At 42.4% G+C, this 26426-nt stretch overlaps 1 protein-coding gene across 2 annotated transcripts in view; it reads right to left on the bottom strand.

Moving 5' to 3' along the window:
* skap2 (src kinase associated phosphoprotein 2) overlaps positions 1 to 26426 on the bottom strand; it is a 298277-nt gene that overhangs the window by 49578 nt on the left and 222273 nt on the right. The window contains exon 11 of one of the 2 annotated variants that reach the window (XM_080205649.1): positions 10891 to 11000. In XM_080205649.1, coding sequence (XP_080061775.1) covers positions 10891 to 11000 — 110 coding nt within the window. Of the gene's footprint in view, positions 1 to 10890; positions 11004 to 26426 lie in introns of both variants that reach the window. The other variant, XM_080205640.1, reaches the window with a different exon arrangement.

Here is a 26426-nt window from a genome sequence, read left to right on the forward strand (position 1 = left end):
AAGTCACAGATAGATAGATTTCTGATCAATAAGGGAATTAAGGGTTATGGGGAGCAGGCCGGTAAGTGGAACTGAACCACTATCAGATCAGCCATGATCTTATTGAATGGCGGGGCAGGCTCGAGGGGCTCGATGGCCTACTCCTGCTCCTATTTCTTATGTTCTTACGTTCAATCACTAGACATACGTTTAAATGTTATTTGCTGAGAGATGTGGGCCAGGATTTTCTGGCTGTTCACGCCAACAGGATTCGCGGGTCCTACTGTAGACAATGGGGATGTGGCTGAGCATCAAATTCTCCGTCCTGCTTGCAGCACATCAGTTGGAAAATTCTGGCCAATGTCTACGCTTGTATGTACCCAAACATGCTTCAAGACTGTGTAGGAGCACGAATTAGAGACAAATTCAATATCAGATCAGGGGCAGAAAGAGAATCAAAGAGGACAGGAAGATTAGATTAAGTGAAAGTAAAAATGTAAAAATTTACTTTTTAAAAAATCTCCAAAATTAAAACCTGAAAGAGTGATAAAGCGCAAATGTATAAGATTCTTTCCAATACAACAGAGGTTTTGTCAGTCATGAGCATTTATCACATTATTAAAAGAGTTCATGAACAGAAATGGCCAAGACATACCTTGGTATCTACAATGCATAAGAATAATTTCATGCTATTCAATGGTGAGTTAGACACCAAGATAGCATTTTCACAAATTTAAAGACACATTCAAAATAGCAATTTGTGGATTTCTGCATTTATTCACATATCTGCCTCTTATACACTGTACCATTTATACATAAATGATATCCTCACCAATACTTTGGTAGCAAAATTTGATGTAATGACACTTATGAAGTGCTGAATTGAACAATGCAGGAAGTGACCCCTAGCATAGGTATTCTCCTATCCCCTACATAACCAGCTTTTTCTAATGGACAAATCTAATCTCTAGAAAAATCTCGAGTTCAAAAAGATATTTAATTTCATCTTTCCCATTTTCTCTCTTTTGTTACCATAATGCAATCCTTTCCCACAATGACACAGTTGCACGTGTTAGAATTCATGCTTATGCCACTTCAGCAGCAATAAAAGAAAAATATGTACATTAATACAGCATCTCATTATGTACCTTGGAAGTATCCCATAGAACCTCCCATACGGTGACAATTATACAGACCAACCCAGCAGCAAGCTTATACAAATCAAAATGTGACCGACAACAATTGGATGAATCATCAATTAATCAACATTTTTCAATGTTGCTGTTTGAGGGATACTGGCAGGGCACCAGATGAATTCTCCAATAGTGCTACATCTCTAATCACCACCAATACCACAGTACCAGTCATTTGGGATCTGTGTTTAACCAAGAATATATGTTTCATACTGCAGCACCCCCCTCAACATTCACTGGAGTGCGTATCTACATTATGATCAGGTAACAGCCCAGATTATTTGTAATGGATGCAGTTAATGGATCAAGAATTTTAAATTTGAGGCATTGTTAGACTGTAAGCCAATATAGGTCAACAAGCACAGGGATGATAGATGAATGGAGTTTGTGGCGAGTGAAAATACAGTTAACTGTTCAGGGTCAAATAGAATGCCAAAGCTGTGAACATTACTGATCAGTCTGAGACAGTAGCAATTAATAGCAAAGCACAGCTTGTTTCAATACATGGTGCCATAGCAGTGTAACTATTCAATGACAACAGGCATCTAAATTGGATAGTCTCTAAAAATGGACACAGGGATCCTGATAAGTGATTCTCCTCCACATTTCGTGAGGCTGTCTGTTCATTTGCAGGATTTCTGCATGCAGCCAGTGATAAACATGCTATTAATTTGCTGCATGCACCAACGGTCGCCCCACAAACACAATTTCAAGTTAATCAGCACTGCTTAAAGCTGGTCTGTACCTTATAAGGACGGAGCTTTGTGGCTGGAGCAGGTGCTAGATGATCTGCAGAATCTAACCTGGGGAAGATAGCACAATAGTAAACCTGGAATAGCACAGGCATTCGGGTTTTCTGATGCCCTACAGGAGGTCTTGGTGGAGGAGACAGGTAGGAGGATAGATGCCCTAAATCCACGTGGGGGAAACAGGAGGCCCTCCAGAGACAGAGGCAAAGCTAACATTAACTCACTCTCATTTAGCTAAGAGCCAAGAAGCTGTGTGCAAGAAATTAATGACCTTGGATGAGTTACGAATCTATCTTCATTTTACTGTTTGGATCCTTAGCCTCAGCCAGTTCAAATCACCACATTCACCTACCAGAAATCATTACCAATCAGGACTTAACCTAACGTGTCTCACCTCAATAGCATTTTTGCAAGGTTCACAAACATACACATATCTTTTAGTTTAAACACAGTCAACTTTTTAAACTATGACAATCACGTCATATAAATATATTGGCTGTAATTTTTCGATCGCGTCCCACCTTACATTTAACAAGGTGAGATGCTAAGATCGGACGGGAGATGAAAAATCAGATTCATGCCCAGTTTTTCGCCTCCCCCGACCGTACTAGCCCTTTGCCAAGCAGTGCCCATGGAGCAGTGACAGCCTGGCTGTGCCCACCTGCTACCGTCACTGTGCCAGGGACAGTGCCAAGGGGGCAGAGCCAAAGATCAGGTCAACAATCGGGGAGCTCTGCAGGGATGGGGTGGAAACATGGAAACTCAGCTGCGCTGGGAGGGAAGGGGGGAGCTCTGCAAGTGGTTGGGAGTTGGGGAGGGGGGAGAAAGAGGTTGAGGGTGATCTGCTGGGGAAGGGGGTGTGGGAAGGTAAATATGCAGCGGGGAGCAATTGGCAGGGGCTGGGGGAGGGGGCGCGGTTTAGCGGGAGGAGGTGATCCCAATATCATATCCATGGGGTCTAGGGGATCCTGGAATCTGTGGAGATGGAGTTGGCAGGAAACCACCAATATGTTGAGAGATCCCAGAGCAAATGTAGGTTCCATGCCATCCCTCCCCCCCTCATTTGGCACCCACATTTTACTTTCTTAAGATTGTGCCCACTGTCTATCATTGACACGCTCTTTCTTGCAGGACAAGGTAGTGCAGAATAAAAGGCAGTAGAAACTACCTGGAGAGGAGATGCATATCTGCATATTCTAACCTTGATGGAGGAGACTGTGGAGCCATTATCAGAACAGCCCTTGCTAAATCTCTGGCCAGTAGCCAGTCAGAAACAATTGAGGACTTCCTTGAAATCCTCCTTCCTCCTCACACCACAATCTCCTCTGACTTACAAGTATATGCATATGCATCTTATTTGCTCCCTCAAGTGTATCCTTGAGCCTGATACACAAGTACAAGCTGCCAGATGGTGGAACGGCATCAAGATCAGTGTGATGAAGAAGACAGTGCCGCTGGGAATCACACTCTCAGCCATTGGCAATGCGCTCATCTTACAAGATAGAACATAAAAACATACAATATAAATCTGCACGCCGTGTGGCAGCAGGTGCAGTACTCTGCGACTCGGGCAACAACAGTACAGAGGCTGAGGTTGCACATGGATTTCGCTGCGGAGGTCTTAGATGAGGGCTTCGATGAGCCAGACTACAGAAGACTCATCTACTGTGTGGAATTTGCATGTTTTCCCAGTGACTGTGTGGGCTTCCTTTGGGCACTCCAGTTTCCTCCCACAGTCCATAATGTGCAGGTCAGGTTGACTGGCCATGCTAAGTTGCCTCTTAGTGTCAGGGACACTAGCACGGAGTTATGGGGATAGGGCCTGGGTGAGATTGTCAATGCAGGCTCAGTGGGCCAAATGGCCTCCTTCTGTATTGCAGGGATTCTATGAAATTACAAAAAACTTGGTTCAATAGGAAATCTGCAGAAAGCCTGAACTTATTAACAAAAAGCACAGAGGAATCCAGCACCAAACTGACATAGATCTTGGTACAGAACATGGAGCCTATCCTTCCTATGTATTATGCATCCAACTACAGACGTAAGTCAGAATTCTGTGGTCATCCACACCAGTAGGAAGTCTCTAGTCCCACTAGCAATGCACTCCCTGCTGTGGGATTCCCGATGGCATGGAGTGGCTTCAATGGGAATTCTCATTGACAGTGATGGAATCAGAAGATCCCAGCCGCAGCAAACGGTGCGCTGCTGCCTGCCGAGGGGAGACCACAGAATCTTGCCCAGTGTCTGATAGCAGATAACTCAGTTTCCACCATTTAGCAAGTGCTTTCACCAAATATCTTATGCTGCTATACTGTAATGCTGTCATCAAGCTCAAGCTGTTGCCATCATGGCTATGGATACCAATGTTCAAAGGGGATTTCAGAAGTCACAGTTCTGAAATCTCTCCTTCAGAAAATTAAGATAACTGAGGCACTGCCCAGAGGGAAAGGTAATGGCTCTAAGGAGCACAATCCAGCAACTGTCTCTCAAGAAGCCAGCATTCATCCTCTTGCCACTACCACTCTGCCAATGTCCTTGCTGTTACTTGTTACAAGCTGCCCATCCATGCAGAGTGGGTGCATACTAAAGTTGTGCCTTCTATCCCTCCATTAAACCTAAAGCCACAACAGATGAGCATTCATTTCCTAGACAGTATGGTATTTAAACTGACACAAGAAAACAACAGGTATAAGATGGAGACAAAAGTTTTTTTCAAAATAATTTGCATACACTTCCATACAAAATGCCATCAACTTAAATACAGTGGACTAGTGAGGTTACAGTTAGTGCATTTTCATTGTATATACACAAGGCTGGAGGATTTTAACCAGACAGTTACTAGTCTTTTCAGTACATTTAAGATCGCAATATCATATTTAAAGTTAACAGCTGATCTGGCATCAATTTCTTTTTTGCAAAAGAGGTTTCCAACCTTCACCCTTTGTCAGTAGAAGAGATTCCCAATTTCATTCCTGAAAGATTTGTGGCAAGATTCTCCTGTCTCCCCAGTTGCGTATTTCCCACAGGGGAATGTGGCACGTTGTTTGCTGACTGCAGGATTCTCTGGTACCACCACTGTCAATGGGCGTTCCCATTGATGTCACTCCATGATGGCAGGAAACCAGAGGGGGATCCTACCATCATGAAAAGCTGGAGAATTCAGGCCCTGATTCTAATTTTTAGATTATGCTCTCTAGTCCCAGATTCCCCTAAATTAGTTGATCATTTATTTCATTATATTTCCTTCATTACAACAGTGACTGCATTTCCCAAGTACTTCACTAACTATAAAGTATTATGATTTGTACTAAGGGATCATGAAAAGCATTATAAAAATGCAAGTCGTTCATCACTATTTGGATCTTGATATATGCAAAATAGTTGCACGTTTGTCTCCAACACAGCCACTGCACCTCAAGTAATTCACAAATTAAAACACTTTGGGATCAAATAACACAAATGCACATCTTTCATATGAAATAAAACTCATCAGTATTAAATTATTCAATTAACAGCATTCATTACAATAGAATCGCTACAGGGCAACACAGTGGCTAGCACTGCTGCCTCACAGAACCAGGGAGCTGGGTTTGATTCGTGGCTTGGGTCACTGTCAGTGCAGAGTCTGCACGTTCTTGCTGTGTGCGTTTCCTCTGGGTGCTCCGGTTAGGTGCACTGCCCATGCTAAATTCTCCCTCAGTGTATCCAAATAGGTGCCGGAGTGCGGCAACCCAAGAGATTTTCACAGTAGCTTCATTGCAGTATTAATGTAAACCTCCTTGGCCACTACAAAATAAACTTTAAATAATCTTCCTTCATACGGTAGCATTAGCACCTGAACTTATGCAGCCTCAAGCTAGCAACTCTACACCTTTACTTGCAAGGAATTCAGTGATTTCAAATTTTCCTGACTTCCAGCTAGCTAAGCAGTTCATTCCTGATGAGTTGAAAACTGTTCTATTACCCTCGCAGCACCTCTTCCCATAACACAGTCCTTCTCATAGCTCTCTCCCACCTATAACAACCCTTCTCCTGTTCATGGATTTCCTTAATTCTATGCAACCCATACCATCCAATGTTAATATTGAGTACTTTAGACTAATTAAAATTTGTGAGGACAGCTGGAGAGATAACAACCATGTTATTTAACTCCTAAATGATAGCTGCTGTTCCGAATCCATAGCCATGCAGATTTCCAAGACAACCTTTCAGAGGTTGGAGGTCTCCTAACTAATCTAAAGATCTGTCTCAGTATTGTCAAAGATTCTGTGATACACTGTTTTTGGAGCACTTTATTCCACGAGGATGTTGTGAGCCAGGAAATTTCCTGATTCCCACTCTAGACTCAGGAGTGAAAATCCAGCTCAATGTCCTGGCGGTTAATAAAGTAAAAAAACTAAGAAAAAAGAACAGAGAGATAGAGAGGCAGAGCGCGAGCATGAGAGAAAATTTACAAAAATATGTAGAAAGTAGACAATCAATACGGTACACACCACTTTGAGTTTGAACGCATTTTCACCAAAAAAACCAGAGTTGACCATGCAAGTGAAAATGTATTAAACTATATATAACTCTATATCAAAAACCAACACCAAGAAATCTATGTTAAAGGCAAAATACTGCAGATGCTGGAATCTGAAACAAAAACAGAAAATGCTGGAAAACCTCAGCAGGTCTGACAGCATCTGTCAAGAGATCTGGATGACCCATTATCAGAGTGTCAGCTGCCAGTGGTAGTAGGAGAGGCAGGTATAATTTTGTCTTTTAAAAGCATTTAGACAGTTACGTGGATAAGATGGGTAGAGAGAGATGGGTCAAAATGCTTGCAATTTGGATTAGTTCAGCGGTTTAAAAAAAAGGCGGTATGGACAAGTTGAGGCAAAGGGTCTGTTTCCATGTTGTAAATCCCCATGACTCTGTGACACTCAAATAGCGATGGGGAAGATGTGATCAATAGGGAAGACATGGCAAAAGAGCAAGGTAGCAGAGAGGGAGATGGTGATCAGAGCATTTCAGGAGGGGATAGGTAAAAACCTAACAGTGCTCCAGCAAATAAAGCTGGAGATTGGGGAAATCAGAAATGGATATAATTAATAACTCTGCATATAAATGCATATAGCATACATAACAAAACAGATGAATTGACAGCACAAATGGAATACGTAGGATCTGATCGCCATCACAGAGACTTGGCTTCAAGATGACAAAGACTGACTTTAATATTCAAGAAGGACAACACTTCAGAAGGACAAAAAACTAAGAAAAGGCAGACAAGTAGCTCTGTACATTAAGAATGACATTGGTACAATAGAGAGAAAGGACCTTTCCTAGATTCTGGAAAGGCCCGATCAGATTGGAAAATAGTGAATGTGACTTCCAAAAGCAAAAGAGAGAGACAAAAAGTAGGAAATTACAGGCCACTTGGCTTAACATCCATCATAGGGAAAATGCTGCAGTATACTATGGAGGAGGATAAGTGGGGCACTTAGAAAATCTCACTGCAATCAGGCAGTCAGTGGGGGAAATTGAAGTCCTTTGAGGAAGTAATAAGCAATGCGCATAAAGTGGAACCAGTGGAGGTTCTGTACTTAGACTTCCAGAAAACATTTGACAAGATGCCACATCAAAAGTCACTATGCAAAAGAGCTCATGGTGAAGGGGGTAAATATGTTAGACCAGATATGGCATAAATGGGTCATCTTCAGGTTGGCAAGATAAGACAAGTGGAGTGCCACAAGAATCAGTTTTTGGGCTTCATCTATTTACAAATTATATCAATGACTTTGGGACTAAATGCATTGTTCCAAAATTTGCTGATAGTACAAAGATAAAAAGGAAATTAAGTTGCGAACAGAACACAAAGAATCTGTAAAGCGATATTGATAGGTTAAGTGAGTGGGCAAAAATTTGGCAGATGAAGTGTAATGTGGGAACCTGTGAAATTGTCTACTTTGATAGGAAGAATAGAAAGACAGCATATTATTTAAATGGAAAAAGATTACAGAACTCTGAGGTATAGAGGAGTCTGGTACCCTGGTACATGAATCACAAACATTTAGAATGCAGGTACAGCGAGTGATTAGAAAGGCAAATGGAATGTTGTCATTTATTGCAAGGGGAGTATGGGTTGTATAGGGCATTGGTGGGACCACATTTACAGTAGTGTGTAAAACCTTAGCATATAAATGCATTTGAAGCAGTTCAGAGAAGGTTCATTCGACTGATACCTGGGATTGGGGGTTATTTTATGAGGAAAGATTGGACAGGTTGGGTCTGCATCCATTGGAGTTTAGGAGATTGAGATGTAATCTTATTGAAATGTATAAAGGGAGATTTCACAGACTCCGTTTGCCGCTGGCAGGAATTCAGATGGTTGGCTGAATTGGGCATTGGCACTAAAATCAGGATTTCCAAACGGTGGCAATTCTGTTGTGATTCACCCAACCTGAGAGCAGTGGGAGCCTGATTATTATGTCATTAGAGGCCTTGAAGCCACATTTAAGCCCTCTTCCAACACATCCCTTGAAATCCTGTGAAAACCAGTTTTCGTTCAATTTCACAGTCCAGTATCTATAACAAACTTTTGAGCGACAGCATCTTCCAGCTTTGTTAATTTATCTTTCCCTTCATGGTTTAATGCATTTGAAATGCCCCCCATTGCTCCCAACTACAATGTTGTAAACATCCTTGTTCCAACTGACAGCTGCAGGCAACTTCAAAGCAGCTAAGTGCTTTCCGTTCCTCTTTTCTAACTGCAGTGTTTATAAAAGGGAATCTGCAAAGGGATATAGATAGGTTAAATGAGTGATAATGCTGTTCAAAACCAATTAAGCTATCAAAGGCTACTTAAAGATACTGAACTGTGAAACAGAATGAAAGCAAAGGATTTTAAATGTTTTGAGCTTTCTAAAAAGGCTCAGAGACTTGAAAAAGATGCAGTGCTAAAAGAATAGAGTTGAGTGAGCAGCTGTGGAGGCCCAACCTCCAGGTTCTTAGGGAAGCCTCCTTCTTTAGCCTGACGGTAGAGACGGCCACTTGAGTAGAACAATTGCCTTCTTCCACTTCCCCACCCCAGCACACTCACAGCCCAATATGCCAGATCAGGATGCCTGTAGAACCATAGAACCCTCTATGTAGAAAGCCCATCACGTCTGCACCAACTCTCCAAAACAGAATTCCACCCAGGCCCTTTCCTCCACTCTAAATGTAACCCCATACATTTACCATAACTAATCCACCGACCTTACACATCTTTAGACACTTCATGGTAACTTAGCGTGGCCAATCCACTTAACATGCACATTTTTGTAGCAGGAAACCAGAAGAACCCCAATACAGACATGGGGAGAACATGAAAACTCCACACAGTCACCTCAGGTTGGAATCTGACTCAGGTCCCTGGTGCTGTGAGGCAACAGTGCTAACCACCTTGCCACAGTGCTGTTAGGGTGCTTGTATCAGCGGACAGTGCAAGATGGCGCTGCCCAAGGGGTAGGACCTGGAAGGAGGAGGTCCTAAGGGCGGGGGAGGGATGGGGAAGGTGGGGGCAGGCCTGAGGGGACCCAATATCAGAGTTTTTTTCTGATTTTGGGGGAGGGTGAAAGAAAGATGGGGCTATCCTTATGCCTGTGTGGTGTGGGGTAGGGAAGGGAAGTGAGGAGGGGTTGACCCGTTCTCTCAATGGTTGAGGCAGTATGCTGAGGGATTATGGATGCTCGCCTGGTCAGCAAGGACGCCTTCTTTTCAGTTGTTTCATGTGTGGGGCTGGGGTGTGGCTGTCTCTGAACACTAAGATCAGGGTGCCTTTTAAAAATGGCATTTTGATCTCTCTGTACAGCTGGGATGGTCAGTTTGTTTTCCGTAACATCTAAATTTACATTGATCAGGTGGTTGAATCCCACCTTACAGGTGCTGCTAATGCCAATGGGAAACACTCCAGTTTTCCTGCAGGCAGAAGCACTTAGTGCAATCAGGATGATCGTGCACAAGGTCCTAAGGGGATTTGATATGATGAAGCTGAAAGGATGTTCCCCTTGTGGTGGAGGCTAGAACTATGGGGACACAGTTTTAAAATAAGTGGACATTAAAGATGGCGACCAAGAGAATACGTTTTCCTTGGAGGATTACGAGTCTTTGAAACTCTGTTCTTCTGTTCAGTGGAGGCAGCATCACTGAATATTTTTAAGAGAAAGGTACACAGATTCTTGAATAATGAGAGAGTCAAAGGTTTATCGGGGGTAGGCAGAATGTGGAGTTGAGGCCACAATCAGATCAGCCATGATTTTATTGAATGGTACAGCAGGTTCGAGGGGCCGTTGTGCTCGCGTGTATATTTAGATCACAAGGAGTAGTGTCAGTAATGTAACTGATTGCAAACCAGTAGAACAAAGAAGTGGGCATTTAAGATATTTCTACTGCTCCGTGAACTAGTTGACCCACTGACAGTGCAGCTAACCCCACGAGATTGGCATCCTAACCAGACTATAATTTAAGACATCCCCAATTCAGGGCATTTTGGGGGCTATTGAGGGGTGGTGAATTCTCCCACTGCCCTTGCATGTTTTGAACCATAGTTACCCTGATGAACTCCTGCAGTGAGGTCCTTGATCTGAGATGATTAGCTTCCAACAATCACAAACATCTTTCTGTATGCGAGCCACGATTTCAAGCATTGAAGAGTTTTCTCCGTGATTTCCTCTGACTCTCAACTGATATTCCAGATAAATATTGCAATATTTGTGTAATATAAATGCTCATTTTACCACTTAAATGTTTTCTTTACAAACTATAATGTACATGTTGAAAAACAAACATCAACATATCTAAAAATGTACATCAATGCTCATATACGTTGAAGAGTACATCATTGCATTTCCCATCAGCAATCTACAAGTTCAACATGCTTTTTAGAAGGTGCATTTCATATTCAATGTGATTGATACTACTTTTAATACAATACATCAGCTTACCTTGTTAATAACATAAATGACATCACCACGTTTAAAAGACAGTTCATCGGACCGATCTCCAGAGCAATCCCACAATCCTTGGTAGTAATTGGCATAGTCAGTGGCTTTCTCTGCTTTTTAAAAAGATAAAACAAAATATAATTATTCTACAATTAATTCAAAATGGCCACAGCAAAGGATTAAAATACAAGTACTTTTGCATTTTGACACAGATAGCAATTTGGAATAACAAAACAGCCGGAAATAAACTGTAGCCACAACCATAAGTGCATTAAAGTGATGTTCAGCCTGCTATTGAAGGGTTTCTGCATTACAGCAAAACTATTTTTTTTTTAAAGTAGCCTATTGTATTGTCTAGGTAACTATTACAGCAGTTTTTATGCATCATAAGTTGTTTCGTTAACTGTGATGCAAAATTAGCCTTGATTTTGCTGCAATGGTAGTACTGGAAGTGAAAGCCATAAGTTGGAGCCTTGCCTTCTCCATGCCTATTTTATCTCTGGACTCGATTATCCCAAAGCTCTCCTGGCTTGTCTCCCACAGTCCACCCTTCAAAAACTTGAGGTCATTCAAGACCCTGCTGTCCGTGTTTCAACTCGAATCAAATTTCCCGATTGTTGACCAACACTGGCTCCTGGTTAAGTGATGTCCCAATTTTAAACTTCTCATTCTTGCTTTAAAATTCCCCAATATCCTTACCCCTTGCTATCCCTGTAATCTATTGTAGCCCCTTTTAAATACTTACGCTCGTCAGCATCTCTGATTTTAATCATACCACCAATATTGGATGTAGCTTCAGCTGCTCAGGCTGTAAACTCTGAAATTCCCTTTGAGTTACTTTGCCTCTTTACTTTTCATTCCTCTTTTAAGATGTTTCTTAAAACTTACTTCTTTAATCAAACTTTTGGTCATCTGTTCTAATATCTCTATGTGGCTTGGTTTCTGATCTTCATGGAATCCCTACAGTGGAGATGGAAGCCATTCACTCATCGAGACTGCACCAACTCTCCCCCTCCCTCTCCCATAACCCTGAACATACACCATGGCTAATCCACCTAACCTGGACATCAAGGGGCAATTTAGCATGGCCAATCCAGCTAACCTGCATATCTTTTGACTGGGAGGAAACCCACGCAGACACGGGGAGAATTGCAAACTCCACACAGATAGTCACCCAAAGCTAGAATCGAGGCAGCAGTGCTAGCCATTGTGCCACCATTGTTTCAAAATATATACTTGAAGTGCCTTCCGATGTATTATGAAAAGTGCTCCATAAATACAAATTGTTATTCTATTCACTGAACCGCCAATAACAAATTTATACACCATTTGTTGAGAAAAACCTCAAGCAAAGTTTGAGGTAGATTAGGAGCAACAGCACCAATGTTATTTTTATATCTCCCCAACAGTCCAATACAGAATGGTACAAGTTATTTAACAAGTATGCATTAAGGAATAATGACTCCAATTGTTTAGTGTGGGAATGGATCAGAGTATGGAAGACAGAATGTCCAGATAAGGTTTAATTCAATTGACAATTATGTCTTAAACCAGTGTATAAATATATTAATCTGCTTTAAAAAGGGGCCTGTATACAACGAGTTGTTTCCCAGACCATATTCCACTGCGCTTCATGGTTGAAATCAATAACTATAGATGTATTAGGCAGGGGAAAATTAACAAAAAACTTTATAATCTGTATGACATTTCTAGACCTGAATGATTGAATAGTTTACTGATCCTGAATCCTCAGGAATAATTCTGCAACAGTGTAAGAGGCTGCGGCAATTATAGTGGCATTAATTCAGTAAGCACAATCTCAGTTACTTTAGATGAAATGCAGGATAATGAGAAGTAGACGCTCAACTTCTTTGGTAATGGTTTCTGTGAAACAGTACAAAGATCTCAGGAAATTCCATTATGTCCACAATGGCATAAACCACCCATAATAACCTGGAACTTCTGCACTATAATCATGACAGATGGTTTAGATGTGACAAGATATATAACTGATGAAAAATTGACAAATTTTGCCTTTTTTTGGGAGAAACCTAATAGGAGGCAGTTAAAACAGCCACAGTGATATGCCCTTCTCAACTGCTTACTCGTTCATTGCTACCATAAACTACCCTTTGAGGAGTCAAGAAGCCAACTGCCAATGTTCAGTTTTGGCTCTGACGAGGTAATCAGGCCTGAATGTAAATTTAGGCGGCGATTCTCCCATCCCACTACACTGCCTTTGTAGCGCAGTGGGCTGGCTGATTCAAGCAGATACTATTTTGCAGGCTCCCTGCTGGGCGCCACGGCCTCCTCACGTCTCAGGCAGCTGGGTTTTTGGCGTCATTAGCTCTGTGCCAGAAATCAGCGTGCAGCTGCATAAAGTATGCATATCGTCATTTAAATGCTATTTAAATAGCATTAGCAGGCCCGGGACTGAAATCGCTGGGCCCTCTAGCCTCTAACCCTGTCAGAAGTGGTTCACTCCAATGGGATTTAGTATAGCTCCCCACTTGCAGGGAACTGGAGGCCCAACCTTGCTGGACTGAAGGGGTGCAGGTTGGGGTGGTGGAGCTGACAGTGACATCAAGGTGAGATGAGGGGGGGGCTTTGAAATTAGCTTGGGCATGTTTGGGGGGCCAGCGACGTGGACGTCAAAGGGCTGGCTAGCGATCAGGGGGCCGACAGACAAGCCACTGCACATGTGCTCGGCACTGACATATTGGTGCATGCGCAGTGCCCCTCAGTGCTATTCTGCTGGCCACTCAAGGGGGAATAGGCCCCACTCACTGATTTTTAGCATGATTCATGCTGAGGCACTCTACAGTGCACAGAGGGTGGGAGATTAATTTTGAAACTCCAGCTGAAAAAAAAGCACGATTTGCTCCAGTTTTTATGCAAATTTGATAGTTTTGTGGAGAGAATCCTCTCCCCCAACCCCCCAAATCTCCAGCTTACACATGGAAGTTACTGTGATTTCTTCACCAGTCCAATCTTGGTGTCAAAAGGAACCAGGGCTCGAAGAGGCCCATAAAGATGAATTAATTTTGTTTTGCTTTCTTGTGGAGAAGAGGAGCAGAAACAATTCAGCATAATAATTTCACTACATAAATTTTAATTTATACTTTAGAGATGTGACCCACTATAGATGAAGGCTGTATGCAAGAAATGACAGGCAGCAAGATACAAGGCCTTACAAGTTATCATTTGTTTAGCAATCTTAATGTGTTCCTAAAAAAGGTGTAATAGATGAAAACGTGCCAAACAAAAGTCACTTTCTCATAACAAAACATGCAATAAGAATGGGATCAGTTCCTGATCTGTAATTTTTAAAAAATCTATTGAATCTAATTGATCCAAAAATCCTCTTATGAAGTGAAACTTAGTTTCAAACCTTTCGATTTATTTCCAGCTCACTGCCTCTCCCACTAATTGCCTCTTGCCTCCTGCTTGCCAATTCTCTCCTCATCCTACTCGAATTGTTGCCTCCTCGACCACCCCACTTAGTCATCCCCACAGACCCTCCCAATTCACTGCCTCCTCTGACCTTCCCACTTTGCTGCCTCTCCCTCCTTGACTCTCTCTCCTGATGCTCTAGCCTGCCACTTCTACTGATGAGAGTGTGTATTAGGGAGGGAATTAGTGAGCCCAAGGCTCAGAGAGTGAGGAAGTGAGCTTGAGAAGTGGTGAATGGGAGGATCAGGGTAGGAGGAAGTGAGTGTGAGAGACAGTGAAGGGAAGACCACCATGAGAGGTGCCTGAGGAAATGGTCGGGGAAGGAGGAAGAAAATAGCAGTTTGCGTTTTTTAAAAACTCAGCAACCCGTGATAAAGGTGCTATTGAGGAATGTCCTTAATTTACCAACCACACTAAAACAAAGTTGTGCCACTAGACGGCATTTAAATAGAGGGTACCTAAAATTGAAATAAAAGCTTCTGGTGACATCAGAAACCATAAGTTCAATATTAGAATTGCTGTATATTTTATACAATTGATATAAAACAGTAGGTCATCTATGTCCATAACTTCTAATGGAGTGACAGCTGAGTTGGATTGCCACCCCACTTGCACTAAGCCTTGAAAAGCAGTCACTCCTACTTTGCTTGACCTTCCAGCTCAGGCCGATTGAGCTCTGTGTTGTGCAGTGGATTTCTGAGGCCTACTGTCGAGAGCCACTCAGATTCAGAAAAGAAACACATGCCTCCATATCGTAAGTTTAAAGGTCTTCAATAATCTAGGGAGAAGGTAAGTGTATAACTTGCGTGGGTTGGATTTGGACAGGGTCAGGTTTTGTCAGAGGGGAATCAGGAGTCGTGAGTGTGAGGGGGGAAGAGTTGACATTGATGGGCCGAATAGCCTCTTTCTGCACTGCATGGATTCTATGTTCGGGGAGGGAGTCAGAGTTAGGGAACAATCGAGATGGGTCCAGGAGGAAGAGAATCAAGGAAGGAAGGGAGAAGAAGAGAGTTGGGATGTGGAACAAGGGGAGTCAGGTGTTGGGTCTAAGGTGAGTCAGGAAATGGGAGGGCGAAGGGTTGTGGAGAGAGAATAGAGCCAACGTTGAGTCTGGGATATGCTTCAAGTATTGAAGTGGGAGGAGGGACATGGGTTGGGGGAGAACCAGGTGGGAGAACCATAGAATACCTATAGTGCAGAAGGAGACCATTTGACTCATCAAACCTGCACTGATAACAACCCCACCCAGGCCTTTCCCCACATAACCCCTGCTAATTCTCCTGATACTAATGGTCAATTTAACATTACCACTTGACCTAATCCACACATTTTGGACTGTGGGTGGAAACTGGAGCACCCAGAGGGAATCCACATAGATACAGGAAGAATGTGCAAACTCCACACAGACAGTCACCTGAGGCTGGAATTGAACCCGGGCTCATGGCGCTGAGAGGCAGCAGTGCTAATCACTGTGCTGCCTGAAGAGACTTGGGTTGGGTCGGGGGAGTGTCAGATCCGGTCAGATGGCAGAGGGGGAGGAAGTCAGGAGTTGAGTCGGGAGGGAGTTATACTTGGAACTGGGAGTAGGGTAGTCAGAGAGGGGTTGGTGGCTCTCAGCATGGGGGACCGGGTGTGGGTCCTGTGAGAGGAATCCTATTTGTGGGGAGGAAAGTGTGTCCATGTTATAGTTACCCAGAAGCTAAAAGTAGTTTTAATCCATTTAATCTTTTACAGGTAACTACTGACAGTTAGAACATCCAGAGTTTGTGATTCAAGTTGCATTATTGGATGGTTCCCAGTGCAGGGCCCAACAGACATTCATATTCCTGGTCAAATACTGTGCAATCTCTGGCAAAGGGTAATCCAGACATGAAACATTGGCTCTATTCTCTCTCCACACATGCTGTCAGACCTGCTGAGATTTCCCAGCATTTTCTGTTTTTGTTTCAGATTCCAGCATTGGCAGTATTTTGCTTTTATCACTGCAATCTTTACCTGGGTAGTTCTCCGAGTGCATTTTTAGGATGCACGCAGATACACTATCCCAGAGCTTGTAAGGAACAACCCTTCATATAGTAATCTACACAAAAAGTCTAAATTATAATTTTTTAAATGATTAGAAATATTTGCAATTTTGGACCACTCTTAAAATTAACCATGGCTTAAAGTTTATGAAAGGTTTAACTTGTACATCAACTATTTTTTATTGATACGATTAAGGCAGAGAAGCAGACAGCCTTTATAATGCATACAACAATAATTCCTCCATAATCTACACATGGGGATACTCAGTGTCTCCATGGGCCCTTTTGTCTAAAACATTATCAGAGCCCCCACTACAATGGCGAGAAGTTGCATCCTGTGTTCCAAGAGCACTGAGGATTACAGGAAATAACTTAGAAAACATATTTCTTTGATTTGCATCCCATTGCAATTTGTTTGCTTATATCCACCACTACCAAAGGCAAATGTTATGTGTGGATTGGGGCAGAGAGAAGGGTGGGGAAGAGTAGGTAGGGAGATAAGAGAAAAAGAATTTTAAAGAAACAGGAGTTGGCCATCCTATTTGTCCCAAATAGATCCAAAAGTCAAAGAGTCACAGAATTTAGGGCACAAAGGAGAAAATATGGTGCTTGCTAACGGAAAGTCTTGACCAATCTACCATACTGGAAATTTTAGGTATTGAACATCCAACATTTTGCTCAGTGAAAAGAAAGTGACCCCATCTGGAGTTTTTAAACATCAAAGTCTTAAAGTGCCACCTTCATTTTTCAAGTTGTGGAAGATGTTGGCTGGGATGCTAATTGAGCTGTTGTTGACCTTTTGTTCCAAATGAGGAATACTGTATTTAGGAATCAAAATTTTTCATCCACGTATGTTAATACACTGTGAGACAATAGCAAGGGGTGCATTTTCATACTCATCTGTCATAAATTCAGAACAGGTGCAAAAAGCCATCTCAGAGAACATCAATACATTTTTGCAGTTTTTTGATGGCTTTCCACCAAAGTTATGGCAGATGAATTGGAGAATCTCAAGAAAATTTACTATCAAAATTTATATTTTTGTATTGTTATAGTTCAATATTGTAACAAGAGCACGGTCAGTTTATAGAGGCCTGATGTCCCCACTCTATGCCCACCCTTGTTTTTGGAACATATTTATCTCAACCCCTGAATTTGGAAAACATACACACACAGGCATGCATGAGGATTTTGCAACATTCATGTCTTTTTACATTCACTCAGTGGTTGAAATTTTCCAAAAAAATGGCAAAAAGTCAGGTGCAGTCAGAAAACTGGCGTGTTTGTCTCTATAGCAGGCAGGATTTATGACGAGATTTTACTTAGCTATTTATTTGAAGGGGGTGGGGAGGCATGTTTTGCGTCGTAATTGTGAGGGATAACAAGCCCAGCTTCACAGAGATTGGGGCAGCGGTAGTAAGCTTCATTTTTAATATTAAAATATTCCTACTTAAACATTGCTTTGGATATTATTTATATCTGCCAAGGCTCTTCGCCAATTAGTTTATTTAGTTAACCCACCTCATTAAATTATTTAATTAGTAAAATGTTGATTATTAGTGTGGTACATGCCCTCCCTGTTTAAGAAACTGCACTTTTATGAATGCATAGACACTTGAAGCACAGTTGGACAATACCATCACAATAAGACATCAGGTACAGTCAGACATTCACTTATTTCACATTGGCTGACATAATTTTGAACTGCACTTAACAACATAAAATTCTTCAACTGTATTCAAGAGAACTTTTTTAGCCAATATGTAACAAGCCCAATGACGGGAGTGCAATTCTAGATTTAATCTTGGGAAGTGAAGCCAGACAAGTAGGTAAAATAGTAGTGGGTGACTGTTTTAGAAATCATGATCATAATATAGATGACTTAGTAACATAATGAAAAAGGAGTAGTAACATAATGAAAAAGGAGAAAGATAATTAAGGAGTAAATGTTATAAATTGGGGGAAGACAAATTTTACAAAGCTGAGAGATAAGTTGGCAGGAGTGGACTGGACACAATTAGAAGGAAAAGCTATCAAATTGGTGGGAGTTAAAGGCAAAATTTTAAAGGCATAATGTAGTCATGTCTCCACGATGAAAAATGATAATACTGCCAAATCTACAGACCTCCAGTTATCCAAATGTATATAAGCCAAGGAAAAATGGAAAAAGAAAGCACATGACAGTCACAAAAGACTTAAGAAAGTACTAGGGTGAAGTAAAAATGGAAATTAGAAAAGCAGAGAGAGAATGTGAAAAAATATTGGCAGATAAAATCAAAGAAAATCTTTGTCAATACATTAAGAGCAAGAGAATAACTGGAGAAAACATGGAGCCTATGTAACTTGTGGTTGATTTAGTGGTCTGGGCAAGGTTCTCAGTGAGGAGAAGAATGATGCAGACATTATAACATCATAGTTAAAGAGGAGTGTGAAATATTTGATACAATGGGTAAAGTGAGTGAGGAAGTACTGGAGGGACTGGTATCCTTGAAGGTGGATAAGTCACCAGGGACAGATGGATTGTATCCCAGGCTGTTGAAGGAAGCCCAGGAGGAAACAGTGGATGTTCTGAAGATTGTTTTCCAATCCTCACTGGAGACAAGCAGGTTCCCAGAGGGTTGGATGTCCATGAATGTTGTATAATTACTAAATTAGTGCAAGAGATAGACTAGAAAACAATAAGCCAGACAGTCTGATTTTGCGGTGAGCAAATAAATAGAAATCATTCTGAAAGGCAGGATAAATTGTCACTTGGAAAGACACAGATTGATCAGGTTGAGTCAGCATGGTTTTTCTGGGGGAAGATCATATCTTATTACATAGAATGTTTTGAGGCAGTAACAAGAAGGACTGATGAGGGTAGTGCAGTGGATATTATCTACATGGTTTTCAGTAAGACATTTTGACAAGATCCCACATGGCAAACTAATCTGAAAAGAGAGGCTTCATTGGATATGGAGGAAGGTGGCAGGTTGGATCCAAAATTGGCTCAGTGACAGGAAGCAAAAGGTAATGGTCAATGAATGTTTTTGAGAATGGAAAACAATTTCCAGTGGTATTCCACAGGACTCAGTTTTGAGGCCCTTGCTGTTTGTTGTATATATTAAGTTAAACTTAACTTGGGTAGTAAGATTGGGAAATTTGCAGATGACATAAAAATTGGCCATGTAGTTGATAGCGAAGAAGATAGCTGGCAATTCCAGAATTATGTCAGTTTGGTTGAGTGGGGAGAGAAGTGACAAATGGAATTCAATCTGAAAAAGTGAGAGATAATGCATTTGGACAGGGCAACCAAAGCAAGGGAATACTCAACAAAATATACTGAGAGGAGTTGAGGAAGTGAGAGAGCTTGGGGTGCATGTCCACAGATCCTTGAAGGTGGCAGGACAAATGGACAGGGTGGTCAAAAAAGGATTCCATATGCTTTTCTTTATTGGGCGATGTATTGAATACAAAAGCAGAGATGTAATGATAGAACAGTATAAAATGCTGGGATGGGCCACAGATGGAATTTTGTGTTCAGTACTGGTCACATATTGTATGAAGGACATAGAACACAGAGGAGATGAACAAGAGTGTTGCCAGGGATTGAAAAGTGATGCTGAGAGGAGAGACTGGAGAGGCTATGGTTCTTTTCCTTAGAACAGAGGAAGCTAAGGGGTGATCTAACTGAGTTGCACAAAATCATGAGGGCCTAAATAGAGTGAACGGAAACCTTGTTTCCCCTACCTGAGGGGTCAAATACCGAGAGCTTAAATTTAAGGTGATTAATAGAAGGATTGGAAGGGACATGAGGAAAAACTTTTTCACCGAGGGCATGTCTGAAATTAACTGCCCAAATTGGCGGTTGAGACTAAAATGCTCATTTGAAAGGCATCTGGATCTGCATTAAAAATGCTATAACTAGACCAAAAGTAAAGTTTATTTATTAGTCACAAGTAAGGCTTACACTAACACTGCAATGAAGTTACTGTGAAATTCCCCTAGTCACCATGGTCCGGCACCTGTTCGGGTCAATGCACCTAACCGGCACGTCTTTCAGACTATGGGAGGAAACCGGAGCATCCGGAGGAAACCCATGCAGACTCAGGGAGAACATGCAAACTCCACATAGACAGTGACCCAAGCCAGGAATTGAACCTGGGTCCCCGGCACTGTGAAGCAGCAGTGTTAACCACTGTGCTACCATGCCGCCCCATGTGCTGTAAAGTGGGATTAAAACAGTTAGTTTCTTTTTTCTCGTTTTGGCCTGCATGGACTTCATGGGTTGAAAGGCCTCCTTCTGCATTTTAACATTTCCATGGTTCTATAGTCATTCTCGAACTGTCCAGCAATCGACTGACTGATGACTGGGTTACTGATCACATTCTTTTACAGCGCAATTAATACAGGCCCAAAAGCTTGAAGCTTAATATCACTTGGAACAAGTTATTTGCAATAACCTGCAAGTGAAGTTATGTACTTTCTAGGCTATCATGTAACCTTGTTAATTAAACAAACACTAATTGTGGTGCGTTTGATTAACTTTGACAGGTGAGCTCACAACCCCTAACATAGGGGGCGATACTCCCAAAAAAAATTTGAAGAGCTCAATTGATGGAAAAAATGGTGTAATTCACGATTGTTTTTTCAATAGAAGTTCAGACTAGAATCTCCCACAATTGTGCACTGCAGTGGCCACAATTGGGAATCCCAATAAAAGCTTGGGGGACAGGGCCTATTCACGCTGGAGTCTGACAGTACCCGAATTCTGGACATGCACAGTGTCCCCGAACGGTCAGATTGCACTTGGCTGGCCAGCTCAATTGCTGGCCAGCCTAGGAATCCCCGCAATGCTGTCCAGCGCAACACCCCCACGACCTGATCGTGGCCCACACAAGCTAGCCCCAACTCCCCCCCACTCCCTGTCTCCTATCCCAGAGCACTGCCCGTCTCAACAACACCCCACCCCATCAGTGACGACCTCCCCTCCATCTCCGCCCTCCCCAACGATCCCTCCCCCCGGCAGTGACGATCCCCCCCATCCCCACCCTCCTCAATGACACCCCCCCTTGGCAGTGATGACCCCCCCCCCCTCCGAGTGACGATCCCCAACGGGAGGTAGACCCGCCCTCCCCAACAGGAGGCAGACCACCCCCCCAGCCCAGGCCAATCCTGTCTGCAGAGTAGCAGCTGGACTCCCCACCCCCACCGATCACTCCCTAAGGCCCTGCCCACAATAGGCCCTGCCCCTTGGCACTAACCCAGGCCTTGCCCACACTAGCCTCTACCCCTAGCCCCACCCATTGGCCCTGCCCAATGCCCAGTAGGCAGGGCCAATGTGCCCCCAGGCATGGGCATTTTGCCCCTTCGGCAGTGCCAGGGAGCACAGGCTGGCACACCCAGGGGGCACAACCTCCCGTCTCTAGATCCCTAGGGGGGAGCCCCCCCCCCCCCCCACCCCCCTCACTCCAGTGGGGTTTCCCATTCGTTCCCTGAAACTCTAAACCTTGTCGGAGTGAAATATACCTGGCGGGGTGGGAGATGCTATCGGGCCTGGAGACTTCAGTCCTGGGCCTGATAGTGATACTTAAATAATATTAAAAACAGATTGAAATCACTTTCCACTGGTCTTGACTGTGCCTGCTCTCCGGCTGTGGGAGACGCTTATGCACCGGGAACGCGTGTGCGAATCCAGTGAAATGGCCGACATGTGCATCTCCCAACCCGACGTGGCTAAAAACTGACACATTGTGATAGGAGAATCAGGCCCATGGTCTCTGTTCGTATAATTGTGACATATGTCAAAATGATACACTTAAGCACAATAAGTTATTTGTGCACATCTCACAATTAGTGAGCTTAGTTCATAACACATGACCTCAATGTTCTTCCTCTCGTTATTAACAATCAGCATTCAAGCAAGGTATATTTTGGATTTTCACACATGCTCATTATTGATAATTTGGATTTTAATATAATCCACATCATACTTACATATCCGATCAGATTAAAAATATCCATTACCCATCTAATTTAAAAAATAAAGTCAACCAACTAATGGGATGGGATTTTTCAGTCTTGACCATTGGCAGGACCCTTTGCAAGCAAGAACTGAATATTTGATGTTCCAGCCAAAACTCCATTCACTTTCAGTGAATACATGGGGAAATCCCAGTCATGAATGAGGACGGAAAACAAAGCTCACGGAATTTGAATCAGACTGGTGCAGACAGTCTAAAATGACAAGTATTGCTGTAGCTCCAAATGGTCTGCCACTGTAAACTGATATCGCCCAAATGCACTGGAGATCAAATTCTGCCTCAGTTCAATTTGATATTGTGTATGCTGAATATTAATGAATATATAGTGTCTGAACAAATGAATATTTAAGAAGGCTAGCTGAAATTTTGGTGTAGATTAACTGATCGTTTGGTATTCATTAGAACAAATACATATAATCTGTTCTTGGTTTAAATACAATCTGAAATTAACATTTTTACATTCAGAAAAAAATTAAAAACAGTCTGGTTTCTCCATGGTGACTTGTTTGTAAGTTTACAGTCCATATACTATGATACTTAAAGAAAAAAATGTTACAGAAATAAAACCACTCAAATCTGAGGATGAGATCCATTACTGTAACATTAATCCTACACTATTATAATGAGCACTTTGAACATAATCTTTTCTGCCTCATTTGTTTTCCATACCTCTTACTAAAATGTTAGTGTTTTCTACCTATCTTTTATGTATCTATTTTCCTAAAAACAAAATGCATTTTAACAAGTCTTTTACCCCCTTGTCACCCTCCTGTTGATTTTGGAGGTTGTTTCAAATTTAACTTTGATATAAATTTGTCTTGGACAAATTGTACTCAGCCTAATTCACTTTTATAATGACTTTCATTGCTCCAAATCACTATCATTTTATGCTAATGTCCAACATGAATTTGGTTTTCATTGAATAAATACTAGGGGTCAGCTTTTAAAACTTAGATATGCAGGTAAGGATAGACCTGTCTGTATCCCAGATGTGTTTAATGTTCTGGTAAATAGCTATACTCTGGTGGGATAAAGGTTAATGATGTGTTTCATGTACATTTGCACGGTGGCACAACAACTTTCCTGAATGGTGAGAAATGGCATTCACGTCTGTGATTTGCCACACATTGGGCAGAATTTAATGAGCATGCAACTCCCGATGGCAGGACTGGAAGCTCTACTCACATATCAGGAGCCACCACACAAGTGCAAAGCAAATTGTAAGCGCGTGCAGCAGTCATGTGTCCGATGTGCAATCGTGTCATGAGAGCTGGTAGGAAGTGTCCACCCCCACCATCAGCTCAATTATGCCGAAGTCGTGATGGGCCATAAAAGGCCTTCCTCTAAGCACCCAGTCTCTGTAGATAGGGGGAACTCATCCACCTGCAGGCCCAACCTTAACATTTTTTGTCAACTCGCAGCTTCTATCCCTACTTGACAACCTCCATCAGTTGACCCCCAGGCTCTGTTGATCTATCAATTTATGTTTCTGGACCCCTACCACTCCCACTTTCTATCTTGTCATCCTTTTGAATCCTTATCACCCCCTCATTCAATAAGATGATCCCAAGGTTCAGCGATGTCTTCCTGCAAGATCTCCTGCAGACACATCCAGAAAAGGTGGGACATTCTCTTCTCTAGGGATAACAATAGGAGATCCTCCCGCTTGAGCGAAGCAACCTGGATAGAGATTTTGGAGAAGGTGAGCAGCCATGGGGTCCACCGATGATCGTGGTAATTGGCAATGTGGTGTTGCAATAAAGAGTCATTCATGAAGGTATCAAACCAAGGAATTTTGAGGAAATAGATTTCAAGGCAAAAGAAGCCAGCCTGGGAAATCTATGTACATTATCGACGCCACGTGACCAAAGGCAAGATCACGTGACAGTTATGCACGATAAGGTGATAAGTACCAGTTAGGACATGGCTTGGAAAACATAGGGACATGCGATTGTGTCTCTTCATATGCTCATAAATCTCCAGTTTGGGATCCAGTATAAGGAGACATTCAATAATGAAGAGAGGGCCAAAAGAGGAAGGGTGGCCAAGCTAAGAGTCACTAAGTCTTTGGAGCAGGAGGCCTTGGAGAAAGCTGGGGTGAGAATATCTCCAAGCAGGTGTTGAGAATCAGCATAATAGTGCAACTGTGATTTCCTGAAAGACTTTCAGGAACAGCTCAGTCTCTATTGTTCTTCTCCATTTCAGGTCTCCACCACAGCCTAAGGAGGCCAAAAACTAATAGTGCCAACCATCAACCCCCCCCCCTCCGGTGAAGATCAACCAGAGGATGCAGCATCATTTGCCCCTCCCTCATCAGCACAGTTGTATTTGAAGTTTCTGAGTGTTCATGAGGCAACTGGGGTACATGCTGGTTACTTTATAGGGATGTCCAACAGCTGAAGGGGCTATGTCTGCTTAAGTCCCTGATAGTGGGAGAACTGTTGGGAATCAGGCTGATGACAAGCCTCCGTTGTTGGTTTCAATAATTTTACTGGAGATACAGACGCAGTTTGGCTGAGGTGTCAATGTTTATGCAGGTCCATCTATGTTGTGACTTCTGCCATGGCTCCAGCCTGGAGAACATGAATTCCATGGAGAGGTTAGCAACTGCCAATGGAGAGCCATGGCGATTATATGGCCTATATGTGCGAGGACCTGCATTCCATCATTCTGGTCCTGGGCTCAGTACAGCACTGGAGAGGCAAAAGGGAACTTCCTTCAAGTTGCCCCTTCTTCTCAGGAATACATGGGAGACTGCTGCCTAATGAGAGGGAGGTGAGTGACAAATAACCACCCTGGGGATGTCCTTTCAAGGCACTCCCAGCTTGAGCGACCACTTATCATCCCCTCTTCCAGTGACTACACAGCATCTGGTAGGTGAAATGGAGGGTGAAGGCTCTGCACTTTACAGATGTTCCCCTTTAGGCCAGGGCTCAAAGATTCAGACCTATAGAGTCACCAAGATCATGAGAAATAGGAGCAGGTGTAAGCCATTCAGCCCATCAAATGAATAATCATTTGAGATCACTGCAGATCTGATCATGGGCTTAAACTCAACTTTCCTCCTTGTACCCCATAACCATGGATACCCCCCCCCCCCCTTGTCAATCAAAACTCTGGCTAATTCAGTCTCAAATGTATTTAATGACCTAGCATCCACTGTCCTCTGTAGAAGAGAATTCAAAAGACCAATGATCCTGTGAAAGGTGAATTTTCCTCATCTTCACCTTAAATGGGAGCCTCCATATTTTTAAACTCTGCCCTCTAGTTCTAGATTCCCCAATGAGAGGCAACATCCTTTTTGCATCTATCCTAGCATGTCCTCAGAATCCTAAATGTTTCAATAATATCACCTCTCATTCTTCTAAACTTTAACGAGTATTACCTCTCTGAACTGCTTCCAATATCAGTCTATCTTTCCTTAAGTAAGACAATCAAAACTGGACCCACTGCTCCAGGTGCAGTCTCATCAATTCCCTGGACAGTTGTAGCAAGACTTCCTTACGTTTATACTCAATTCCCCTTACAATAAAGTCAAAATTCCATTTGCCTTCCTAATTACTTGCTTTACCTGCAAACTAACTTTTTGTGATTCAAGGACACCCAGATCACAACAATCTGCAGATTCTGTCTATTTAAATTATATTCTGCTATTCTATTCTTCCCGTCAGAGTGGAAACGTCACATTTTCCCACATTGTACTCTGTCTGCCAACGTTTTGCCACTCACTTAACCTATTTTGTTTTGCAGGCTCTTTGCATCTTCACAGCTTGATTTTCTACCTTTTTTTGGATCAGCAACAAATTTTGCTAAAATGCAGTTGGTCCCTTCATCCAGGTCAATAATATAGATCATAAATAGTGGAGGCATCAGCACTGATCCCTGTGACATTACATGAGTTAAAGTTTGTCAACCTGAAAATGACCCATTAATCCTGGCTCTATTTCCTATTAGTTAGACAATCCTCTTTAATATGACACCCCCAAATTATCTGAACGCCTTTTGGAAATTCAAATACGCTACATTTACTGGTTTT

The sequence above is a fragment of the Carcharhinus amblyrhynchos genome, chromosome 2 (assembly GCF_965287045.1).
Source record: "Carcharhinus amblyrhynchos chromosome 2, sCarAmb.v2.hapA, whole genome shotgun sequence".
In the NCBI taxonomy this organism is placed as follows: domain Eukaryota; kingdom Metazoa; phylum Chordata; class Chondrichthyes; order Carcharhiniformes; family Carcharhinidae; genus Carcharhinus; species Carcharhinus amblyrhynchos.